Here is a 26,672-nt window from a genome sequence, read left to right on the forward strand (position 1 = left end):
ATGGTTGTCCGGGATGTCCAAGTACTCAGCCACGCCTTGTCAGAATCGGGGGCGTTTAATCCAACTTCTCGTGTAGAGAGCACTACACTCTGCAAATTAGGAGCCCTTGCTATAACTCTTCGGGGGTTCCGTAGGTGGCCTGTTGCAAGGCAAAATATTTCCCCTTTCCAAGATACCCTTTTTTCCAGTGGCAATCCAAGTTTTCAAGACCTTTATCCCGGACGGCTTATTTAACAAAACCTTATTGACTTTAAATGTGTTCTGGACATACATGAAATATTTGGCACTAGAGGTTAAGCAAACAACACTCAATCAATCATATGTCTTCCCGCATCACATATATTGTAGGGTTATAATGATATGATTAATTATCTCTTTTCTCGTGATTACCAACATTAACTTGACAACATTTGCTAGATTTCCCGTCTATTGCGGATATAAGATTTTACGCGTTACCATTGGAAGTACTATATCAGCACGTACATACCTAATCTTGATTAGTCCTTCAGGTCGATATGGGTTTCTCCGAAAGATACAAGGGTTTACATAGAAAAATGCAATGTAATAAACTGCTAGTATTTATATTATTTACATTATGTGCAATAACTACATATCGTGTTTATATTCTTATCCGTTTTGTCATCTTGGTTATATATGGTTATATATTTGAGGTAACATTTACTGAGAAAAAAATAAAAATCTAATTAAAAATACATTATACTTTCATTTGTTTATTATCATCAGACTTGTTTTCAGGTCGCCGTAAAGACAATAGCGACAAAGACGGGTAAATATAACGTTAAACGGAGGTTTAAACTCTTCCAGGCAAAGATGACCATAGATGCACTTAATTAATTTTTTAAGGCCTTTTGGTCATAAAGCTCTTCAAGTACATCGGTTCTGATATATCTTTGTCTTTCAAATATTAGGCTTTGGGAGTTCCTGATGAAGGTAAAGCGCTTCGGACACATGAAAGGAGTTGGTTCACCAACTCATAATTTTGGCCCTAAAAATCTGAAATTTTTTCACTACGAAAATGTGTTGAAAATCTGATGAAAACATATGCAAATAAGTCCAATAGTTTTGCAGCTAGAAAAGATTTTCACCAATTAGGTCATTAGTGACGTATTTGTGACGTCATTATGTAGGTGAATTTCGTAAAATCTTGATTTTTTGCAGAATTCTGCAAAATATATGACAGTTTTCTGCAAAAATAAACAGTGGCGCCACCCTTCGCCCACAAATAATTTTGCTGAAATATTCTTCATATACCATACTCGTTACTTTTCAACAAAAAATTCAATTGGCGAGGGTGGCGCCACATATAAAATCATGAAATAAGGTTGAAAAAATTGAAAATTTCTAAGAAAATGGATGATAATGAAATCTTTTCCTAGTTTAGGCTAATATCTATACAAATATGTAGCAGATATACAACTTTTTCTTATTATACTTTCAATTATCATACATTTAGCAATATATACACATTAGATTTGCATTGATAATTAATGTTTTTAAAACAACACCTCTACACCGTTTATTAGGGTTCCTGGCTATACTCTGTCTAAAATGTAGTGTAGTTTTCATTTCTTAAACATACGTATGTTCATCCATTTGGTACAATATCTGTGCATAACGACCTTTTGATTATAAGAAAGATTGTAATGCAAACTTAAATTTGCTCAACGGAAGCACCTCGACCTTTTTTGTTCAAAACGTAAACAGGCGAAGCAACATTTAAATGAATAAAGCTTTTAATACTAGAAGGAAAAGTTCTTTTAATGGCAAAGAGTATGCTCGTTTGAAAAATGCAAATGTTGTTCCAAAAAAGATAAAAGAAGATGATTACATGTGCATATATTTAATACAGTTCACAGTTCCTGCGCCGGGAATATTTGAACCAAGGTCGGAAAGTTCCTGTACAATCTGTAATAAACAATACGTATGATTCAGTACATCTAGATCTTCAATATGAATCTCTACGTGAAGATGCTGTTGGTAACTACTTATATATTATTGTACTTTAATATATTATGAACAACATGACTTTTGATTATTAGTGAAGGTGTACTAGGGCATACGGAAACAGGCATTTTATTCTTTACTATCCCTTATTCGACCACTGCTATGTAATTTGTTAATCGAATAGTAAGCAACCACCTCAGTGTTCATCTGCTACCTTGCCTTCCTCACGTTCAGAAAATCATGATCTTTAGCTAGCTTGTTCAAATAAAAAATTTAAAAAGACACAAAAAGACAGCGTACAGGAAGTTTTATCTCGTGTTTATTCACTTAAGTTTATCCTAACATAAAATTAGATGATGTTATAATTGTATTTCTTAAAAGAAAAACGTTAAACTAACTGAGTACGTCTTATGTATAATGTGAAGCAGTGAAAAACTTACATAACTGTCCTTTCCTAGATACATGTATAGATATTTCAGTTTTACACAGGAAACTCTACACTAAACTTTACGACAAAAGGGAAGATTTTTTGTTCCCTATTGTTAATTTTCCTTTCTTGGATGGTGATGTTCCTTTGGCACCATCTTACGGTGTTTATATATCACAACTCGTAGGCTATGCCCGTGTCTACTAGAGATTTCCAATAAAATGACTTTACTCGACATAACCGACCTAACTCAACGTATTTCGTCCTATTGCATTGAAGCATGACGGAGGGGAACATACACTGCATGCACTTTTTGCTTTTTGAACACGCATTTTTTGCTGATATAGACTTAATGTAAAAATCAATCCCAACTACTTTTTTTAATCTTTAAATATTTTGTTATTAAATTTTGAACCATTTTATTGACAAAAATGATTTAATGGAATACTTAAGCTATCAACTTGTAATCAAATACACCCATCATTTCTTGTCATTTCACTTGACCCATATTTCAGTTCTTCTCGAAATGTGAATTTTAAAAACTACCAAATAAACATTTATCATGAAAATATTAAAATAATGAAATCCGAAGCGAGAAGTTTATCTCTTTTTTTTGTTTTTATAAGTTTTAACGTTTAAAAAGTAGATTCCAACACACCCGAATGTAAAAGGTGAACGCGGCTAACTTTTAAAAAAAAATCTATAATTTAATTCAAGATAATTTGACAGAAATTTATATCATTGATACATTTATCAAATAGTATTTTATAGTCTTCAACTATAATAATGCATGGAACGAGGTTTTTGTCCATGTATACCTAAACGTGCATTCGCAGATACAGGGTAGAGGGCGTCCTCCCCCCTTTCGATCGCCAAATAATTTAGAAAATCTCACGTTTTCCACGTTATCTATACAAATGTTTAGTATAAAATCGTCTAATTTTTTTCGCGTTGCTCCGCTCGGCAATATAAATTCAATTACCGGGAACTACGCTGTCTTTCAAATATCTTGGATCCGGCCATAATCACAAATTGTATGGCACAAAAAAAAATTAAATGATTGTCGTTTGACTTTGATAAATACGTTTTTAAAACAACAATGTTTCAACATTAATTTAGAAATCTCTCACGAGATTTAAAAGTTTAAGACTACAAAATGAATTGGATTTTTTCCTGGATTTAGAGCTCACTTAACACGAAAATGTGATACTGGTGTGTAATCTAATGTATAATTCCACTAACAAATAATCATGTATCTTTTACTGATAAATTATCATTACATTTTATAGAAACTACATATAATCTGCTATACAGTTATGAACACTAATGGTCCTACAGACGCTCTGTGCTTTTGACATGACACAAGGTCTTGCTTTTCTAGAGTGTTTATGTACTTTTTTACTAGATTTGTAAAAAATAAAAAGAAGATGTAGTATGATTGCCAATTCGACAACTCTTCACAAAAGACCAAATGACAGAGAAATTAACAACTATTGGCCACCGTACGACCTTCAACAATGAGCAAAGCCCATACCGAATAGTCAGCTATAAGAGGCCACAAAATGACAAATGTAAAACAACTACAACTATAAAACTAACGGCCTAATTAATGTACAAAAAAATGAACGAAAGCACTGCTACAAACGATAACCACTGAATTACAGGCTCCTTACTTGGTACAGTCACATCCATACATAATGTGGTGGGGTTAAACATGTTAACGGACCCACTTACCTAATACAGTGGTGTAACAGTACGAAATAATTGATTAATATTCTAGACAGGATAATTATTCTGTATTTATTAGTTGTAGTTGTTTTTAAGATAGTGTTCAGTAGCTGTGAATACTCTAAGATCGGTACAGGGAGTTTATTTGGAATATACTAGTAATTGCTGTTTTTGAGCTTCGTTTTAGTCGGACCAGTCAATCCCTTTCTTACTGTTTTAATTGTGAGTAGATATGATCATTTGATAAACATACTTCTATGATCTCTATTAGCTTTAACTTGAACATTTATAAAAACTATGTAGAAAAGAGATGCATGCGTAAAATAAGTTCTCGACATAAATTGGCTAAAACATCAGATACGAATTTAGCCTCAAGCTATGATACTTACAAGCTATATATAATAAATACGACGAATATTTAGCCTCAAGCTATAATACTTATAATGATGATGATACTGATGATTGTCTTAGCCTCAAGCTATAATACTTATGATGATGATGATACTGATGATTGTCTTATATCCAGCAACAAATATCACATATATATTAAGGATGATGAAATGATAATGATAAATTATTATACCTTTTTGTACATGACCAACACTTACAGTCGCATTTTTATATGCTAGGTAAATTAGCGTACCCGATACAAAGACACACTTGTCTATTTTCGATTAAACCAACACCTGCTCTTACTCGTGAATGCATCATGCTTGGTGGTGAAGCCGAAAAATCCAGTCTTAAAATCATTCGATCAGGGGGTCCAACAAAACAATTGAACTCAATTGCTAATCAAGTACACCTTCCAAATTACAATCTATATAACGAATTGGTGTACACATTTATTTACATATATCATTATTAATTACAAAATTCTTTTTTTTTAATGTTGACTTTCATTTGAAAGAAAAGTGTATGTCAACTATTAAAATTTAAAGAAGTACAAGACCTGTATTAATATTTTTTTTAAATATACACATCCCATTGTCGAACGTTTTCCCTGGGAAAAAAATCGGAGATTGTAAAAAAACAAGATTGACTGCAGAAGAAGAGAACGTTAGAAATGATGCCTAATAAAGTATGATGCAATCCCAGTTATCAACTTCAACAGAGACAAATTCTGACTAACACTTTAATTTCGATATTTCTGAAATTGCTAGAAAAATCCCTGTCTAATTATAAATACCCACGGAAATTAAATATTATAAAACATTAAGAGACGAAAGGAAAAAGGGACACCAATCTGATAACGAAAAAATAAAAGCATGTCAAATATTAAATAATAAAAGGTTCATTTGCAAAGTATATCATGATTGACGACTCAAATCAATTGTATGATGGGTAAAGATACGTGTATATACGTAGTCTTATGACAGTGAAGTTTTGGCGGGAATCTCAATAATCACGTGATATATAAAAATCATGATTTCTTTCGTTATTCATCATCTTAGAAATACTTGATATTGATAAAATTAATCATGAATGTGTTTAATAGTTTAGGAATACTTAGTTAAAACTTAAGTGATGCATATTACAAAATTAATAGGTTAGCAATAACCGGTCCCGTTACGTGCGTACGTCGAGTTAGGTACGTATGTCATTTTATTGGAAATCTCTATTGTGACGTTTCAGATTTTAATGAACGTAATCTATGTATTACTGGTCAATAATTAAGTCAGGGATTTCGTTACCACAAATTACTTAAAACCTTTACTAAATTCCTCCATAGATATAAAGATTTGGTTTTGAAGTTTGGTTGTACCTGTAGAAAACTTATTTCAAACGGGATAGCACATCTTCATTTTTCAGATATGTTGTTTACCGTGCCCGGAAATTTAGAAACGATCCTGGTAAACTTATCGATCCTTTAAATAAACTTATTCTAAAAGGTTACCAATTCAACACTGTAATTAGATCTCTGAATATTGTTTTTATTTGTATTAATATTGATTTTGTTATCAGTAAATTAAAAGCAAACTAATTATTAATGGTATATACATATGCATTTTCATGGCTCTACAATCTGTGGATACCTGCATCTTGGCATTGCGAAAGGTCGTGTTTTTCTCTGACTGTTTATGACGTCTTTACACTAAATCCATTGGATGTTGGATGTGTACTGATTGATAATTTAGTCTTAGATGCATGTTTTTTTTTATTAGTTGTTATTGGTTTTGAACTAGCTGTCAGTAACTGCGAGTACTCTCAGATCTGTACTTAGTGTCTTTTTGTTGTTGGGATGTACATGTACCCGGCCACGACCACTGTTTTTGTTAGATGTATTTCTAAATGTATCCATCTGATGAATTAAGCCTTTTTCAACTGATTTTTATAGTTCGTTCTTATGTTATACTGTTACACCACTGTCCCAGGTTAGGGGGAGGGTTGGGATCCCGCTAACATGTTGAACCCCGCCACATTCTGTATGTATGTGCTTGTCCGAAGTCAGGAGCTTGTAATTCAGTGGTTGTCGTTTGTTGCTGTGTTACATATTTGTTTTTCGTTAATTTTTTTGTACATTAATTAGGCAGTTAGTTTTCTCGTTTGAATTGTTTTACATTTGACATTTCGGGGCCTTTTATAGCTGACTATGCGGTATGGGCTTTGCTCATTGTTGAAGGTCGTACGGTGACCCTATAGTTGTTAATTTCTGTGTCATTTGGTCTCTTGTGAAGAGTTGTCTCATTGGCAACCATACCACATCTTCTTTTTATATTTACATTAAATATTTGAATAAACAAAACATGGTTAAAACTGAACCAATTAAATGATCAAAAGTTTTTGTCGAATAAAAAATTCATATGTATATTTTTGTTTGTGACAGACTGAAAAGTATTATTATGTTATGAACATCACTGTTTTAAAGTACTTTTTGCTTCTTTTTTCTTGTCTTTTTTTAGGTTCGACAAAGGGCAATCAGAGCAGGTATAAACCAACTTCATTTACACTTTCCGGTATATGGTTTGAAACAAATAGAATGATTATCTTTGCATATGTTGTTAAATAATGGCCTTCACATAAAAAAGGCAGGATATGTAAGAAATGAATTAATATTCCGGTCAACCGTATTTGTCTATCTAATGAATACATTATTCTGTATCCCCTATCCTCTTGATATCGTTGAAAATATAATGGAATTGTATGCGACTGTCATACAAGTGCGAGGTTTAGCTAGCTATAAAACCAGGATTAATCCACCATTTTCTACGTAAGAAAATCCCTGTACCAAGTCAGGAATACGACAGTTGTTATCCATTCGTTTGATGTGTTCGAGCTTTTGATTTTGCCATTTGCTTAGGGACTTTCCGTTAGGAATTTTTCTCGGAGTTCGGTATTTTTGTTATTTTACTTTTTTCTTCATACCGGTCGGCATTTAAGGTCCGGTTGGGTTTCCTTAATCAGCTAGTATTACTCGGCCTGATGATTAGCCATGCGAGAAACCTACTACCTGCAGGATTGAGGTTTGCTTTTTATTGTTTATCTCATACTAATTATAGTTTTACCTTTATGAAACGTTATTGATAGTGAAATGGACCACCCTCTTCATCGACATCATCAAATCCCAAGTCATCGTCACAGAATTACATGACTTTTTAAACTTTGCTTTTTTTATCTTTTCATTTTAATCTGTAGCTCGTATAATATTCTATACACTGTTTGCTTTACATGAATGCTCGTTATTTTATTATTATTGCATATATTCATATTGTGTTATGGAGAAGACTTCATAAGTATGAGTAGCTTGTGCCTTATCCATTATGTGTTTATTTAGCAAATAAAATATGTTTAAATTTTTGAAATATTTTTATAGTCTACTGTTACATGTATTAAAAAGCACTCCCAAGAAATCGAGAAATTTGAATTAATACAATTTAACTAACATCAATAATTTATGAAGTAAGACGTGATACTCTGTCTAACCGACAATTAGTTAAACACCATGTTGTATTAAGTGCATTTTATTCGTTTCGCGTATTCAATTCGTTCTGTGTACACGATGTATTTGTTATAAAGTAAACATATTAGTCCACTGACTACTGTTCTTTTTATTTTAAAATAGGCCAGTTTGCAAGAAGGCTGATCCTGTACACGTGAAAGGAACATATTGCAATGAGCCACCTTCACCACCAGGTAAAACTTAGGTCTATAGATAATGTTATCTTAAAGATGTGTCAGTGGAATGTATTCTCAGATGTAATTAATATGAATTATAAGTTAATCAGCAATTTTATGGAATATTTTGTACTGAAATTATTTGTTGCTACGCGGTCTTATCTAAAAACATTAAATGTGCTATAGTATATCATTGTCATTAAACTCATCATTGATACTAGGATTAAAATATTGTATGCCAGACGCGCGTTTTGTCTAAACAAAATATCATCAGGGACGCTCAAATAAAAAAAAGTTAAAAAAGCCATTATTGATTACCAGGAACTATTGGTAATATATTTGATCCGTCCGTATGTCAACTCTTACCATAGAGTACCAATTCGGTCGATGCTTTGAAAAATTTGAAGTAGTACATCTAAAAAAAAGCAAGGAATTATTTTACCTTATCACCAGTTTTAAGAGTTTACGAATTATCCCTTCCATTATTTGTACAAGCAGAATCCTTGAATCTTCTAAATCTTTATAGCAAGTCTATAATTATTTTTTTTGTTTTATAGATATCAAGAACTTAAAACGAAGAAGGTGGGTAGCACGTTTTCCATTAAAATAATTGAGTGTTTATATTGCTTTTTGAATGGAAAATTTCACACACGTTATTTTCAGTATGTGACATACTTAGGTAACTGTTCACACGAGATGTAATATTCAAGGACTATCTGTAAACATTTTATTTCAACATTGATGATATAACGCAATCTTAAACACCTGAGAAGAAGGTTCCTTATCTATAGACATAACATCATTTTTCAACGATGTTGCTTTCTTAATTCCGGTTTATCCTGTCTGGTGCTTCTATATCAGTTTGTTTATTCAAAAATTCGTTTATTAGTTTTGAACAGATGTAAACTACTCTTAGTTTAATTTTTTTTTTTAATTTTATACCCGTGCACTGTTTTGTCATAATAAACAATGTTATTACTAAAAATCAATGGGTGTACATTTAGTTTATCATATTTTACAGTTCGTTTATATGATGTGGTTACGTTGCAGGTTTGCCAGAGTGGAATTACAAATTTATACCTATATTGATCAGTTTTATGGTTATATACACAATTGACACTATGAAAAGTCGACTCAAGGGTCACTTATTGACTTTAGTACAGAACTATTGTTCGTCCTACTCAAATGTACGTTTCTGCATGGTGTTTTGTTAACTGTGTAACTGTGTAACTTGGTATCTTTTTGAGTTTCTGTCTTTTGCTTGCATTTTATTTGGGTAATGGTATTTTTATGCGACATTTATCACTTCTCTTATGTTATCTTCTGCATCGTTATAAAAAGATGAAAATGTATTCATTTTTTATTTCTTTTTTCCCTTCTATTTCATGCTAAGGAATGAAGTTCCTAACCATACAGGACAGCATAGTGCGTATGCTAATCAGACAGCCTTGGCAGGTATTAAATGCTTTTATAGCGCAAACATGTTTCATTCCCATGAAAATGCCACCTATTTATATGAATTTAAAAACAAAAATGTAAACTGTTAAATCCTAGTGATATCTATTATCAATATCATTTAAAAATTATTAACATAAATACCGAACTCAAGGGTAAATTCAAAAAGCGGGCAGTCCATTGAATTTGACAAAATTAAACGCTCGACTAAATCAACCAACGGCACGAACGGAAAACAACTTTCATATTCCTGATTTGGATTTGGCATTTTCCGAACAAAACGGTGGGTTAAACCTGGTTTTATAGCTAGCTTAACCTCACACTTGTATGGCAATAGATTATAGTTCTATTATATTTACACAATTTGGTGAGGAACCAAAACAGACATAATTTGTTAACATGACAATAATTGGTATCCAGTTTAAACTATGTAAACATACATCGTAGACATACAACAAAACTGACATAAAATAATTCAAAAAAACATACAAATAAATCAGACAACAGATGCTAACACATTTTTGTCTTTTGTTTTTCATAGTGCATACAGTACATCAAAGGGGCATTGGCTACGAGATATGAAAAAAATTAAAATATGATTTTGTTTGGTTCAAAATCATTAATAAAAGTGAAATAATGAAATAATAATTCGTTTTTAGCAGCCAATTTGGTTCAATTATGTCAAAATAAGCAAAGAAACATCGCTGATGAATTATTCACTTGCAAGTGAATAATTCGACCTCATTGAATCCGTATTCATGTGACCTTCAATTATACCCATTACTTAGAGATTGGTTATGCCTGAATTAGTCGTGTTAAGCCATTAAAAAGAAAAGAATATCAACATTAAAAGTGAAACAAAGGTGAACCATTTCACAGACTGATTTGATCCACAAAAAACATTCTTATACAGATAAAAACGATAATTAACTGTTTTTTTAACCTTTAACAGGAAATCAAACAGACCTAGAAAAATCCAATTGCATGAGATTGCTATCTATTTATATTTATGTTTATGTTTATATCGGGTTATGTGACCGTCGGCAGTCTTCGGAGGTCATCTCGATAGTTAATTAGATGGCGTCTGGACTAAAATAAACACGAAATTCTGATATATATTATCGAGTACGTGCATTGTTAACTGTTTATTCCAGACTGATTGTAATTTGGATATACGTTTTAGTATTTTATAAATCAAATATGAGAATTTAAGTCAAATCGGTGAACATGAATTTGACAGCTAATGCCCCTTTAAAAGATAATGACATAAACACGTTTTTGATAAAGTACAAATTAAGTAAAACAAAAGTATCGAAAGTAATGCAATAAAGGACACTTTTCGTTTTATTTTACTTGATCATATTCAGTTGACAATGTATAATTTTTGCAACAAAATCTATATTTCACTTTGCAGATCTTCCTACTGGTCAATCAACAGTTAGGTAAATACCAAATTGTCTGTATCCTTATGTTCATCTTAATAAGAGTGTGCGAGATTTGAACTGACAACCTCAGTTAGACCACTCGACCACCAAGACCCCTAATATTTATTATCTAATATCGCTTTGGATATTAAATTAATGAATGTTTCTAGACATCTAGGCAAAAGTTATAAGACATAGCGAAGATAACTAATCAAGCATTACCGAAATCATTGGTAATTGTGTAATGCTTAATGACAAGGATAACAAACTGATATACTATAGATACGCTCATCTGTATAATGTATATAGTTTTACCCTTTTATCGATGGTGGTTTATTTTTGTTTCTGTTATTTACTTTTTTATGTTGATATCTATCATATTTTGTTGCGGACTTCCAGGTGGTCTAAATGAAAGTTTATGTGAATATATACTAAATGATGACAACAACTAAAACGTTGTTTATGTGGCATATTGTTTTTTTTTTATAGTTATTCCCGATTCAATTTAATCTATGATGGTTTTTTCTTGTTCCTGTTATTTACTTTTTTACGTCTTTAACTACCATATTTTTTGAGGACTTTCAGGTGGTCGTAATGAAAGTTAATCTAAATATATACTTAATGATGAAAACAAACGATAGCGTTGTTCCTGTGGCGTATTGTGTTTTACATTGGGTATTCCAAATTCAATATACTTATTTAACTTGAATGCTGTTCTAGATTATCTGAGATTGTATAGGGATTTTACGTTGGTAACAAACAATAAGCATTCACACTTTTTTGAGAGGAAAATTAATTCATAATGATAATTCGGAAAAAATCAACAGTTCTATCAATATTGTGTTTTACGATTACACTGTTGTGAAATATTGTTAGAAGTCCCTGTAGTGAGAGAATTCAAGCTATGGAACCATTATTGCAACTTTTTGAGAAATACCTCAGAAACAAATTGTCAGATTGCATGAAATATTAGCCCCTGTATATCAATCAGGCAACAATCAATAAGCCTTTTTTTATATTAGGGTAGAATCAATGCATCTTACTGAAATAAATGCATACGAAGATATGGCTAAAGAAACGGAAGGTAATTATCATATTTTGCTTCATTCTATATAAAAAGGGAGATGTGGTATGATTTCTATTGAGACATTATCCAAAAGAGTCAAAATGAAGTGAACAGTGTAGCTGTAGTAACTGCGAGTACTCTCAGATCTGTACTTAGTGTCTTTTTGTTGTTTGGATGTACAAGTACCCGGCCACTTCAACTTGTAATTGTAGTATTTGTATTTTTATCCATCTGATGAGTTAAGCCTCTTTCAACTGATTTTTATAGTTCGTTCTTGTGTTGTGCTGTTACACCGCTGTCCCAGGTTAGGGGGGAGGGTTGGGATCCCGCTAACATGTTTAACCCCGCCACATTCTGTATGTATGTGCTTGTCCTAAGTCAGGAGCCTGTAATTCAGTGGTTGTCGTTTGTTTATGTGTTACATATTTGTTTTTCGTTCATTTTTTGTACATAAATTAGGCCGTTAGTTTTCTCGTTTGAATTGTTTTACATTGTCATTTCGGGGCCTTTTATAGCTGACTGTGCGGTATGGGCTTTGCTCATTGTTGAAGGCCGTACGGTGACCTATAGTTGTTAATTTCTGTGTCATTTGGTTTCTTGTGGAGAGTTTTCTCATTGGCAATCATACCGGTACCACATCTTCTTTTTTATAATAAAGCAATTACAGGCAGTCGTACGGCCTCCTAAAAATGAGAAAAACCCATACCGTATAGTGTATTCTGTTTTTTCTTAATATTGTCTTACAGCTTAGAAAATATCTGCCATTTGATGTTTTTGGTAAACACAGTCAATGAAAATAAATGTATTAAGACTTACTGCATATGTCTTACACTGCTGGTTTTGATAACAAAAATTGAGGCAATAAAAACAAAGAAATCCTAAACTGAATCGCCTAAGATCAGCTTTATGCTAAGGAGTTGAACAATTAGTTTTAGGCCACAGATAGAATCTATGAATTGTAAATTTGCGTACGAAAGGTATCATTTTTATTATGTCAATGCCGAAGCGTTATGTGTTTTATGGATGAAACCCTCGGGTACTGGTAATTTTTTTTCAGCAGAGGTAACGATTTAAGCAGTTAAAAAGAATTATATGATGTACTTGATGTGCCCGCGTCAAACGGACAAAAGAGTTTTTTGTTTTTACCTTATTCCAAATGTGGAGAATTGAAATATAATGTGCACGCCAGACAAACATCTAGGTATGCTAGAAGAATGGAAACTGAAACACTTTTTTAAAGTCATTGCAATTTATGCATGTTTTCATTTGACTGTTATAGCTGGATTTCCTTGAACAATAACATCCTGTTTAAACTCATAACAAATTTACGTTTTACAGTCTGATAAACTAAAAAATATATAAATAATATAGAATGACAGCACAGTTTTCTGCCTTTTTGTAAATTGCTAATATGTTATGAATATAGATGTGCCTCAGGGTCAATATGAATTAATTGATGACTTTTTTTTTCATTTTAAGTTAAAACACAAATTAAGTAAGTACATATTAAATAGTTTTATATACATTATATTCATCTAGTGATCATCATGGTATACCAAAATAATGCATGTTTGCGCCAAAAACATTAAATTCCTCAGAAATAGATATATACACAACAGACCTTTCAATTATCTTCCATTATTGGATTTTAGAAAAGGCACTGTTAACAGTTAAAAAAACTAAAACATTATATATCCCATATATTTGAAAGGAAAACCAGTCAGTTTCAAATAAAATATTACTTCGCATGAAATTAGTTGTATTTTTAATGTTCATGGCATAACTAAAAAGGTACTATATCAGATGCCCGTTTCGATAATAAATACCTCTTCCGTATACGTATTGCTTGAGTCAAACCAAATTGAAAATCCAAAATCTAATACAAACGTGGCAGAGCTAAACAGACAAAGGGTAAGTAAAACCAAGACAACGAACCAGAGCCATGCATGACACAAATACCTGCCTTAGATTATAAGGATATCTAGCATTTGAATACAGCAAATGTCAATAAATAAACATCATAGATACGAGGATTGAAATTTTGCACGCCAGACGCGCGTTTCGTCTTAAAAAGAATCATCACTGACGCTCGAATCAAAATAGTTTTAATATGTATAAATACGAAGAAACGTTTAGAGCTATATGACTTATATAACTTAAAATTTAAAGCCGAATTCAAGAAATGTTTGCATTATTATTTTGTTTGTAGATTTTACATAAACGAATGGTTGTACATGTATGTGAATCCACAGTTTTTGCTTACAGGAAACCAACCGTAAATACAAAATCAGAGAGTAATACTCAATTGTACGAATCCATGAAGGACGACCGAACATGTGGTAAGCAAGTTTGTTATATGAAACATGTATAATATTAAAAAAAAATCATTTCGTCTGTGCAGAAATGAAAAGTACAATGTATAGTTTTGTGAAGTTTTAATATTTAGCAATCGTGAACCGTACCCGAAGGAGCATGTGAAAATAAAATATTAAGATATATTTTATGTAACAATTTTTCAGTGTGCTTGAAGTGTCGAAACATAGCAAAAAAAGGAAATAAAAATAAAAATAAAGAAAAATAACAAAGAAACAATCAAGTTACCTTTTATGATCTAAAATTAATACAAAAATATCGTCTATAAATTGGAAGGTAGATATAAACGTTTGTTTGGTATAGTTTTGCTGGTTCCTTAATACTTGGGGTAAAATATCTAAATGCTAATTCTCCAAGGAACGGAATAAGTAACGACAATCATGGTACATTTATCATAAATTTTAAGGTTTGCAACTCTTAGACAGGTTAATTTCTTGTAGTTTCGACAATAAGTTTTCCTTATCAGTAATAAACCCCCATTGCAATTCATCAAATTTTGCCTGCAGTTACTTTTGTGTATGAACAAAACTTACTATGTTGATCGAGAGATGAGCATCAAACTTTTCAAGCACTTATCGCAATATTTTGATTTTCGTTTCTTTTCAGTGACCTTTGTTTTTATATCGACAATGACTCACAGTTTAAATAAGTAAAGAACTTTAGGATGTATTCTTCTGACGTTCCAGTCTCGTTGAAATCTCGTTCTGGAATTATTTCCAAAACATGTGATACAAGTTGAAAATATCAATGAATTTTAAAAATATTATAATCAAACTTAACTCTGTGAAAAAAATTGTGTATTTACAATTTGTAGTTTTTGAGTAATAAAATTTTCAAATTTTATAACCAATCAAGTCAGTCTCATTAGCCAAAATGTTGAGAAAATGGGTGAGGGGTACAAGAAATGATTTTACCAGATACATGTACATCCCATATCATTTTTTTCTTTTCAAATTTCTTTGATACGTATTTTTTCAAAATCATTTATAACAAAGAAGTTGAAATAATGAAATAATATGCTTTTTGTTCTGAAAAAAGAGAAAAATCTCAAATTTACAAAATAGACAACATGGTAAATTTGACACGAAAAAGCAACAACATTTTATAAAACATTCTTATATTAACACCTACTTATAGTTTTTTTTAAGTTAAATTTATTCAGATTGGTCAACTTCATCCTTAGTGAAAGTATAAAAAAAGTTTAATTGGGAAACTGTGATTTTTTTCATGATAATAGCCCAAAAATGGGTAAAAATTGATGAAAAATGGGAAAATCATCAAAATTGGGTACTTTCAAATGGCTGTAGCAAAAAAAGAAGTGCCCCACCATATGATTTTTTCTTCAACAATTATTTTTTTACAGTCATATGAACCCAAAAATCAGGTTAAGAAAAAAAGTTTAATTCTAGAAATTTTTGGCTCCTCAGAGGTGTACATCCTTAATGACGTTTTATTTTATGTTAATTTTCAGATAAATCGTCGAAGTCACAAAAGGGCAAGTAAGTGCAGTAACAATCGTTTAATTCTTACCGAATCCCCTATTTTGTCTAATTCTGTTTTTAAGAACAAAACCTTTTAAAGATTTTTTTCAATACAATTATTTTCGTTCAGCTAATTTGAAAAAAATCATTGATGAAATATAACAGGAAATTAACCTGCATTTATGTTAAATACGACCAATATGCAAATAGGAAAATAGAAATTTCTTATCAAAGAAAAACAAAGATTCATAAATCTGATCAGAAATTTAGGTAAACTTAGATATATGTAGGGCTGTACATATATAAAAATTTTCTAAATTCGTCTGTATTTCTATATTATTTCACTGTTTTTTGTTTACAGGAAAACAATAACAAACAAATTATCGGACAGTAAAGGTAACCTGTACGAATCGATGAAGGACAGAGCATGTGGTGAGCAGGTTTATAGTATGACACATTTGATTGGAAACAAAACCTACTCACGTATTCCTTATTCTGATGATTTAGAAAATAATCAATAAAATAGATAGCAGGAATTGTTTAACACTATTGGATATTGAATACAGCCAACAGAAACAATTTCGTTGATAGGTACCGTCGCATGCATTAGTTATTAAGGAACATTTTTGTGAATTCATATGTGTACAAACACATTTGAGTATTTTGTGAGTTGTTGGCTTATATTGCTTCTTATTTATTCATTCCTTTGATTGATTGATTGATTGATTGATTGGTGTTAAACACCACTTTCAACACTATTGGGCTTTGTTGTGGTGGTCAGTTTGTATTGGTGGAGGAAGCCGGAGTGCCCGAAGAGAACCACCAACCTTTGGTAGGAAAACTGACAATCCTAGTCAATTAAGTTTGGAGTCGAGTGTACTTGCCCCGTGCTAATTAGAACTAACATCCTCAGTGTTGACTGGATAGTGATACAGTAGTTCGATTACTTAAACCAATCAGCCACTAAGGCCCCTCCTTCCTTTGATAAAGGTTAGTTATGAAAATTTCTTAACGCGGTTTAAACCCTCGTCAAAGATACCAAACTTAGAATTTTGTTCGTCAAACACGCATTTCGTCTTCATCATTGATGCTCGTAGCAAAATAGTTAAATATTATATCAAATATGTTCTTATGTTTTATTATTCTAATTTAAAAAAATCCAAAAACAAACAAATTGTTATAAATATTATTTCATCTTTATTTCCAGAAAATTCACCAAAGTCTGTTTCTTGGAGGTAAGTATATTCTCAACTGTTCAAGTCGTATTTAATTTAAGATATACTATGAACAAAAACAATCAAGAATTGCGTTCCTATATTACCATTACATGCGACAAATAAACAAATCAGAAATCGGACAAAATGTGTTTTTGTAGAAAGGAGAGAAAATGAAATCATAAAATAAATCAGTAATTTATGATTGTATATTTGTAAGAGGCAATTTTCAACTGTAAACGTTTTCCTTTTGACCAATTGATAGTTTGTCCTTTGAAAGATTTAGTATCGAGCGTGACAAATAAGTTTTGTTACAGGACCATACGTTTTGTAAATTAAACATAATATCGGTATTTATGAATATTTTTTTATGGATTTGAATAAGATTGTATTTTGTACACATTTTAACAACAGACAAAAGAAAGTTGCGAATTCAACAAAGAATGGTACCGAGCTTTACGAATCAATGAAGAAAACTACACAAGGTAAGAAAATCAACAATATCTTACAACAGTGAATTAAATAAGTTTTACTATAAATACAGTTTTTTTTAAATGTAGCATTAAATTAATTAAAAAGCATAAATCAATGCGAATCGACAGAAATGGTATATGTTGCAACAAATGTGTACAAAACATATAAGAACTGCTCTGAAAAAAAATCTAAAATAATGTTTTTTTTTCAAATTCACACTGGAAAATTAAGAAAAATATTACATTTTTCCCACTTAATATCTGATCAATTAATCAGTCATATTTCTATATTTGCCAATACATGACTCCTCAATGAACATAGGTCGGTAGGACATTTTTTGATAACACAGAATAGCATAGATTGAAAAACACCAACAATTTGGATCCCCCGGTCAATAGGAATAAAAAAAATAATATTTTGATATAAAATGATGTTGACACTATTATATTGTCTTATAATGAATTCCTGCGTTTCCTTTAATTTCAGAGCAAAATAAATCCCTTGAAAGTATGGATATGTATGCAAGCACTTTGAAGAAATAGGGAACAATATACGAACAACAAATATGTCACATGCAATATGTGATTTTCATTATGCCTGTCTTTTGTCATCATATCTCACAAATTATCTTGCATTCGTACCTTGATTCAGTTGTATTTATGAATTTACATTCCCGTAAAATAATCATAAGCCTATTTGAGGTCAAGGTTGTTTTCAGTTCTTGTGAACTAGTTTATATTTTTATAAACATATCGACTTAAATTTATCTTATGTATATCGTCAAGAATAATGTGACTTAAACCTAAATACTTTTACAATGTATACATGTACAAACATAATCCATATGTAGTACATGTATGTAGTCGCTAACTCAAACGTCATTTTGTCTCGGATAGTTGTCTCATTAGCAAGCATAGTTTTACCACATCTTCTTATTTTCAACAATGCAATAGATTTCAAATTATGAATGAGAAAATTGCACTCAAAACCAAAATATGTCTAGAGAACAACACACATTATTCAACAATACACAGATGCCTATAAATTATGTGACTTTGTTCAAGTATCCATATCATATAAATTCATATTTATGTATAATATTTCTGCGTTTTATTTTACTTTTATACAAGGGAGTATCTGGGCTATGGAAGCAAAGTATATTTAATAAACTAAGCATACTAACATTTTCTATGGAATATATAGACTAGTAGAGACATTAATACAAAGAAGATTATAAATTTCGAATTGCCTTGATTTATTTTTTAATTTGATTGTCCCCAGCAAGTACGTCAATAGTTCTATTAACTGGGAGTCGTTAATTATAGTCTTCGAAAATACAGAATATCACGTGTTAATTTAACAATGCATGAAGTGTGAAAAATAGTTTTCATGCAGTAATGGTTTTGATGTTTTAAGGAAAAAATAGAAGTTGTAGTTTGAAGTAAAAACGACTTAAATGTCCTTCAATGAGGGGACAGATATTTGTTATAGAATATTTCACGGAATCCATCTTATACTAGTGTAAAAAACACCACGGTTTTTACCCTTTTCTTATAAAGCATGTAAATTATTGTTTCAGATAAGGGTGAAGGTTTGGTACCATTAAAACGTTTAAACCCGCTGCAATTGTTTGCACGTGTCCTAAGTCAGGATTCTGATGTTCAGTAGTTGTCGTTTGTTGATGTGGTTCATAAGTGTTTCTCGTTTCTCGTTTTTTATATAGATTAGACCGTTGGTATTCCCGTTTGAATGGTTTTACACTAGCAATTTTTGGGGCCCTTTATAGCTTGCTGTTCGGTGTGAGCCAAGGCTCCGTGTTGAAGACCGTACTTTGACCTATAATGGTTTACTTTTATAAATTTTGACTTGGATTGAGAGTTGTCTCATTGGCACTCATACCACATCTTCTTATATCTGTGTAAACTTTATTTTCAATCGATAGTTTTTGATAAACACTGAATTCAAAATATTAAAAGAAGTTGTTAATAGATAGATTCTTACACCATTTTAACACATTTTTATGAGCTAATTGGTTCAGTGTACACATCAATATACTCGAGCGGAATATCTTTAGTCTATTAAAAACCGTTGATCGTAGTTGGTGTCTATGTTGAACGCATCTATCCCATCCAACATGAGATAAAGGATACAACAGATACAGTTACGTCTGCTTGATATCTTGACTTACATCTAGAAATTGACAATGTAGGTCGGCTGAAAACAAAAAAATATGACAAAAGAGATGATTTTAGCTTCCCAATTGTGAACTTTCCAATTCTTTGTAGCAACATTCCAGCAGTGCCTGCATACGGAGTATATATCTCCCAGTTGATACGATATTCATAAGCTTGTATAATTTATCACGATTTCCTTGATAGAGAGCTGATGCTCACCAGTAGCTATTAAACCAAGAGTTCCAAGTGGTGAAGTTCAAATCATCCCTTCGTAAGTTTTACGGACGCCATCACGAGTTGGTTGACCGTTATGGAATATCCGTTTCACAGATGATAGCGTATATGTTCATAGTGTTGTTACTACAATCCCGTCCCCCTTTTCCTGAATGTGACCTACCGAATTGGACTTGTTAACGGGTGCTACATGTAAAGCAGGATCTGCTTACCCTTTCTGAGCACCTGAGATAACCCCCAGTTTTTGGTGGGGTTCTGGTTGCTCAGTCTTTACTTTTCTTTATTGTGTTTTGTGTACTATTGTTTGTCTGTTTGTCTTTTTCGTTTTTAGCCATGGCGTTGTCAGTTTATTTTCGACTTATGAGTTTGATTGTCCCTCTGGTATCTTTCGCTTCTCTTTTTGAATGTTTTTCAAAAGTCCATACACATATTTTCCTTATCTCATAAAGAACCAAAGTATTATATATTCTAATTAAATTTTGATTTAATTTATGGGCCAATCTTGTTAATTAAATGGAAAATGACATATTTCTGTAATCATGATTGAAATTATGCTGTGGCATTCCCATTAATGAGGAAGTCGTTGGTAATTTCTCATTTTTTATAGTTTTTTCTTTTTTTTTTTGAACATGTAGCTCTTTACGTCTTTCGATAATTATACAGAATTTGGCTTTTAAATTTTTGACATTGAGCATATCAGATGAATCTAAATTGATAAAATTCATAAAGTGATATGTTTATATTTTAAATTAATTTAATTAATTGTGCCGATTTTATCCCTTTTCGAGCTGCAGATTGCATGGTAAACTCTAAAGAAATAACATAACATTGCATAACTGGAAAAAAAATCATGTTTGCATTCGCATACCTATAAATTGTTTTTCCACTCATATTATCTTTTTTGTCATTTTTCTTCGGAGACATTGTGTTATCTGTTTAATTTGACTTATGGGTTTTGATAACCCCCTTGATTTCTTCCTAGTCTTTTATAATCATGAAGCATATGTAAACTTATCTCCTCATTGGGCAAAACGATTCCTTTTAACAATCGGGGACAGATCTGTGTACTAGGTTATAGTAATATTCCTGTCTATTCTTATCTATTAATAAGTGTTGTACAGTTCTAGAACATACAGGACGTGTTGTATAATAGAAGATAGGCGAAATATATCAAAAGGACATTCAAACTCATAAGTTGAAAATAAACTGACAACGCCATGGCAAAAAAAGTAAAAGTCCAAAAGACGAACAACAATAACCAAAAACACAACATAGAAAACTACCGAATGAACAACACGAACCTCGCGAAAAACCTGGGATGATTTCTGGTGCTCTGGAAAGGAAGGGTAAGCAGATCCTGCGCCACATGTGGCACCCGTTGTGTTGCTCATGTAAGTACAAACCTGATGATAAGTCTAATTCGGTAGGTCACACTCCGGTAAAAGGATGAAGGAGATAGTGGTTACGACAATTGAAACATATCCGTCGTCATCAGTGAAACAAAAATTCCACAACGGTCAACCAACTTCTGATGGCGTCTGTAAAAATCATCACTTGGAATTCTTTGTTTAATAACTTCCTTGTGAGCATCAACCCTCTAGCAAGGAAATCATAATAGGAAACACAAGCCCTATACTATCGTATCAACTGAGAGGTATACACTCCATATGTAGGCACCGCTGGAATGTTGCTACATAGAAATGGAAAGTTTACAATTGGGGAAACTGAATTCATCACTTTTGTCGTAAAGTTTTGTTTTCAAGACTTTTCATTCAAAATTGACAAAGTACAATTCAAGTATTATGAGAATGAATTTCTTGTTTAAGCCCTTTAACCCCGACTTGTATGAAAAATAGAAGGGATATTTTGTCCTTTCGTTTGGTTGTACTTTTTGTATCCGTTACTCCTCTGTACTCTTTTTCATTCGTAACTCCTCATACCACAATTACTGAACTTACTGTATTGTCTTGAAATTTTCAGTACGTAGTTTCAATATTCAATTCTTGTTTTTTATTGTTTGATCTGAATAATGTTTCCGGTTTCTCATAGGATAAAATCTGACAAATAAGGCAAAAGGTGGGCATTTTGTATAAATATAATCTGACAAATATGCGATAGCATAACCATATCGATAAGCTTAACAAATGGTAGTATTATCAACTTTTTCTTAAGGGCATACGATACAGTAGCATAGTTGGAAAGCAGGTAACGGTTTGACCCCAAGTCTATCAGCAACAATAGAGGTCACGTGACCGTGAAAATTCAGTAAAACTACGGATGAGACAAGCCTCATTTTACTCACTAAAATATCATTGTCGTGATAAAAACTTATTGTTCCAAATAATCTTAAATATACATAGTTCTTACTCGTCAAAACTTACACATCAACTCAGAGTCCTTTATTCTTTATTTTATCTTCAAACTTGAAGTTTGTGTGAAAATTGTCAAGTCTCCTGATCGAAAAATCTAAATATTTTCGAGGAAACTAAAAATGATGGGCTGAATTTAAATTTAACAAAGCATCTCTTTAAGACAAACACTCGATAAGAATATCTAGGCAATAGCGTTTTGGATACGCAAACGTCAAGTTATTTTCAACACGAAGCGGTGGTTTTTTGCCGATTTGTGCAAGTTGTAATCTCCCCTTGATATCACCAGTCAAATATAAAAACCCAGCAAAATGAATTAAAAGGAGTTTACTTTACAAAATTCAGGGAGAAAAAAAATGGAATTCGATTTACAACTGTCATATTATAATATTAAGATGAGATACTTCCCTACTTTTCAGAGAAGGATTAGATGTAAGAACTAAATGACAAAAATGAGTACAAATTAAGAAATGTAAACCTAAATTTATTTATCTAAATTGATATAAATTACAATGTAGCTCTTGCTGATGAAATTTACTTTGTAATTTTTTATAATGGAATATGGAATCACTACTAGTAGACATTTTTTTAAAAGACTTCTAATAATGTTAAATGCATTAAAACATATTTTATACAATTTAAATAATATTTTTGAAATAAAAATAATAAATAGTACTGATCATTTAAATGTTATATTCTAAAAAGTGGGACCATGAGTCACAATTGTTTCTTCTAAGTGAAAAAACCTTTTAGGTCAATCCTATGTTTCTTAGTTGAACAGTACAGTACTGCCTAGAAAATATCCTACAGAAAAAGGATCTGTTTACCAAAAATTTTGAAAGAAAGACTTTAAAAAATAAAACTTAAAATTATAAGTGACATAATTTTGAATTTCAAAATCATTATTATTGTAAAATTCAATTATTAGATTAGCAAGCACAGCTAGTAGTCCTTGCCAAATTTCGGAGGGTATTTTATAGATTTTGAAAGTAAACGTTTTGAGAAAAAAAACGGGGCTTCTACTCTTCAGGTTGCTGTATCAGCTGGTATACATATTTTAAACAAAGTATTGGATATTTTTTATCTAATTAATGATTGGAAATTTATATCACAAATGATAGTTGGTAAACAAATCTTGTGCCTTTTACTTAATGATTGTGAAAGATAAGAATTTGTCATTTGAATAAATTCAATTTTGTAAGAAAACATCTTTAAGACTAGTCCAAATAATTATGACGTTTTGCAAGTGCAAGGCTATTTTACTTTTTTCTGTGACGCCTTCGTAGGAAGACGTCACAGAAAAAAAATTGCTAGACGTCATAATTATTTGGACTACTCTTAGACTATGAATTAAATTTCTTGTGTGACTTGATATGCTAGTTTTTGCACTTATTACTGTAGCTTATTTAATAAAGTCAGAGATAATCATATAAGCGTGGTTTTTAACTTATAAGTATAATTAACTGACCTTCATTTCCTTTTTCATATGATTTTTTCCTCCAGAAATTTTGCAAGGCATCTTCTCTTGCTATTTTTTGTTTTGTTTTTGTCCATTCATTGATTTGTCAGATTTCAATGACGTAGTTTCAAACACAATTAAGATGATCTTTGTTTCACTTTTCCAATGTGTTAATTTTTACTATGCACATGACCCTGGCACATATTTTGTTAACGTTATAAGACGTATGTTGAAAAAAGAAAACAATGTCACCGTCAATTTGTGTAGGGGATCAAGAAGGGTTTTAGTCACTTTGAAATGGAGGTATCGTATGGAATTGTGAAAAACAACAATTCTGAATTACAATTTCATTCATATCTCTAATAAAATCAGTATTTTAGAGTACTTTGGAAACAGGTACAATGAAAAGAAGCTGAACATTCACTGTTTTTAACAAGAAAATCTGTCAAAACAAGCTACAAATTGACATGACTGGTGGTCACTAAAATTGTTGTATTAGAGTAAAAAATGATGGCTTCATAATTGTGTAGAAATTTGAAATAGGTTACCCGGTTTCATTTAAGATTTTTAACGTTCTATTCCGTATTTGGATACGCAAACGTCAAGTTATATAAATTCGATGTTTTTGGCGAACAAAAAAGATGGCTGATAATTTTTAAAACGGACAGGATAAAGTAATAGCAAATAAAAGTTATTTTCAACAATGTTTCAATGTCGTATTGAAACTATATTGTTCACAAAATCTACAAACTTTAAAAATCAATTATAATAAAAGCATGACAAGTTGAAAAAATAGTTTACACGTCGATTTTTTAGCCGATTTATTTCGCGGACTTTTTGACCGTCACCGACGACTGTAGCGCCACCTAATTATTTTCCCTACTATTGTTGCTGATAGAGCTTGACGACAACGGACGTTTCCAAGGACTTGCTTTCCAACTGAGCAGGGGCAGATAATAACGTTTTTAAAACTTTTCATGTTGTTTTCGCGACGTTGTTAAAAAGAACGTTGTCATTTCCCGATGTTTCTGATAAGAACGTTAACATTTCGCGACGTCGCTTTAAACGAAGTCACATTTTCGCAGAAAATTCACTGACGTCATAAATCCGGTTGCGCGATTTTCAAAAAAGTACCTGCTAAAAAAAGCAGCCATGCCGTTTCTAAAAGAAGGAGAAATCCGCCGAAGAGCAGGGAGATCAAAGGAAATACTTGAGATGAACAATAAGAAATTAATTACAACGTTGCCTGACAAAACAGAAGAAATTATGATAGACACAGAAGAAAACACTGATACGATTACAAGGAAAGACGGAAGAAGAATTGTGGAGCTTTTCAGTCTAGCAAAATCGTTGAATAATTGTCAAAACAAAACTGCACGGCCCAGCTGAATGTTCTCAACGTATAGAAATAAAAAAATGCAAGGATTTGGGAGCTCACTTGCTATTCGCTGTTTAAACTGCAACTTGATAAATAACATACTTACAAATAAGACTCATTACGGAACAAAAGGACCTGCTATTTTTGACATCAACACAAAAGCTGCCATAGGTAATTATGAGTTTTGATAGTTGCTTAACGTCCAGCGGCAAATATTATAAAATGCATATTTATGACGTCTACATGTTATTTTAATGAGACAACAAATAAATTCCCTGCTTTGTACAAGATCAACACACTGAGTATATTTTATGTGCTTCTCACAAGATAATACCAGTAGTTCGTGGGAATAAAGACGTTTCACTCTACTCGGACATATTATTATAACTCCGAACTGAGCAGTCATTGTTTATAAATACCATTTAAAAAGTATTGGTTTGAAGAAGCCGAGTTACGAACAATTATGGATAGAAAACCCAATTACAAATACCCACCATAAAATAAGAAGATAAGTGTAAGAATACATGTAAATGGTACTGAAAGAATGTCCATAACGGTCAAAGCAACGATGAAGTACGGCAACATGCTAAAGGAGTAGGCCCGGTAAGACCCCTTTTTCGCACCAGACTAAAGAATTTTTGAAATTGTTAAAAAATGGGCACGCATCAGGCGCTAGCATCATTTATTCATGAAAAAGTACTGTACACAATTTTAGCATTTGTGCTAATTTTAAGACGTTTTTTGTCTAAAACGGAAGTGGCCGTACTTGTGTTCAGTCTTAATATTTAAATACATGTTGTATTTGATGATGGTACATAACATATATTAAGGGGACACGATTGCGGTCACTTACATTTTAGACAAAAACCGTCTGAAAAGTGACGTTTTATGGCATATTTGATAGATATTTCATACTTAATCTTAACTTTGAGCGTCTTTAATGACCAAATCAGCTCAAATCTTTTACATAAACTTATTGAATCGATTGAAGTAGACACTTAAGTGTTAAAAAAAATGTCAAAAATCATTCATCAGATATACTTCGAATTTTAGGCCAAAATTAGCCCATACCGGACCTTCTCCTTTACAAACATTTTCTTCGATTCATGGTTTAAGAATCTGATGCATTGTGGAGGATGAAATTTTATAATTTTCGAATTGATTGACATCGTGTCATACATATTTACAAATTTCATTATATAAATTTTGGCCTTGTAAATATTCGCATGCTTATTCAAGAGTTCTAGAAATTATTGGTAGTTTTGAGATCCACAATTACCTTTTGGATGCTTCCTGCGGTAAAAACATACAAACATACACATAAATAAAACACATATT

At 31.7% G+C, this 26,672-nt stretch overlaps 1 protein-coding gene across 2 annotated transcripts in view; it reads left to right on the plus strand.

The window, feature by feature from the left end:
- LOC127735302 (hemicentin-1-like) overlaps positions 1-18,820 on the plus strand; it is a 38,838-nt gene extending 20,018 nt beyond the window's left edge. For both annotated transcript variants that reach the window (XM_052245431.1, XM_052245432.1), the window contains 15 exons: positions 757-787; positions 1,871-1,998; positions 7,021-7,045; positions 8,181-8,251; positions 8,791-8,815; positions 9,627-9,688; positions 11,103-11,130; positions 12,135-12,196; positions 13,658-13,673; positions 14,444-14,517; positions 16,023-16,050; positions 16,394-16,464; positions 17,240-17,267; positions 17,661-17,731; positions 18,207-18,820. In XM_052245431.1, the coding sequence (XP_052101391.1) occupies positions 757-787; positions 1,871-1,998; positions 7,021-7,045; positions 8,181-8,251; positions 8,791-8,815; positions 9,627-9,688; positions 11,103-11,130; positions 12,135-12,196; positions 13,658-13,673; positions 14,444-14,517; positions 16,023-16,050; positions 16,394-16,464; positions 17,240-17,267; positions 17,661-17,731; positions 18,207-18,262 (776 nt within the window). In that variant the 3' untranslated portion in view covers positions 18,263-18,820. The remainder of the gene's footprint in view (positions 1-756; positions 788-1,870; positions 1,999-7,020; positions 7,046-8,180; positions 8,252-8,790; positions 8,816-9,626; positions 9,689-11,102; positions 11,131-12,134; positions 12,197-13,657; positions 13,674-14,443; positions 14,518-16,022; positions 16,051-16,393; positions 16,465-17,239; positions 17,268-17,660; positions 17,732-18,206) is intronic.
- Positions 18,821-26,672: the final 7,852 nt, after the last annotated feature.

The sequence above is a fragment of the Mytilus californianus genome, unplaced genomic scaffold (genome assembly GCF_021869535.1).
Source record: "Mytilus californianus isolate M0D057914Y unplaced genomic scaffold, xbMytCali1.0.p SCAF_3, whole genome shotgun sequence".
Lineage (NCBI taxonomy): Eukaryota > Metazoa > Mollusca > Bivalvia > Mytilida > Mytilidae > Mytilus > Mytilus californianus.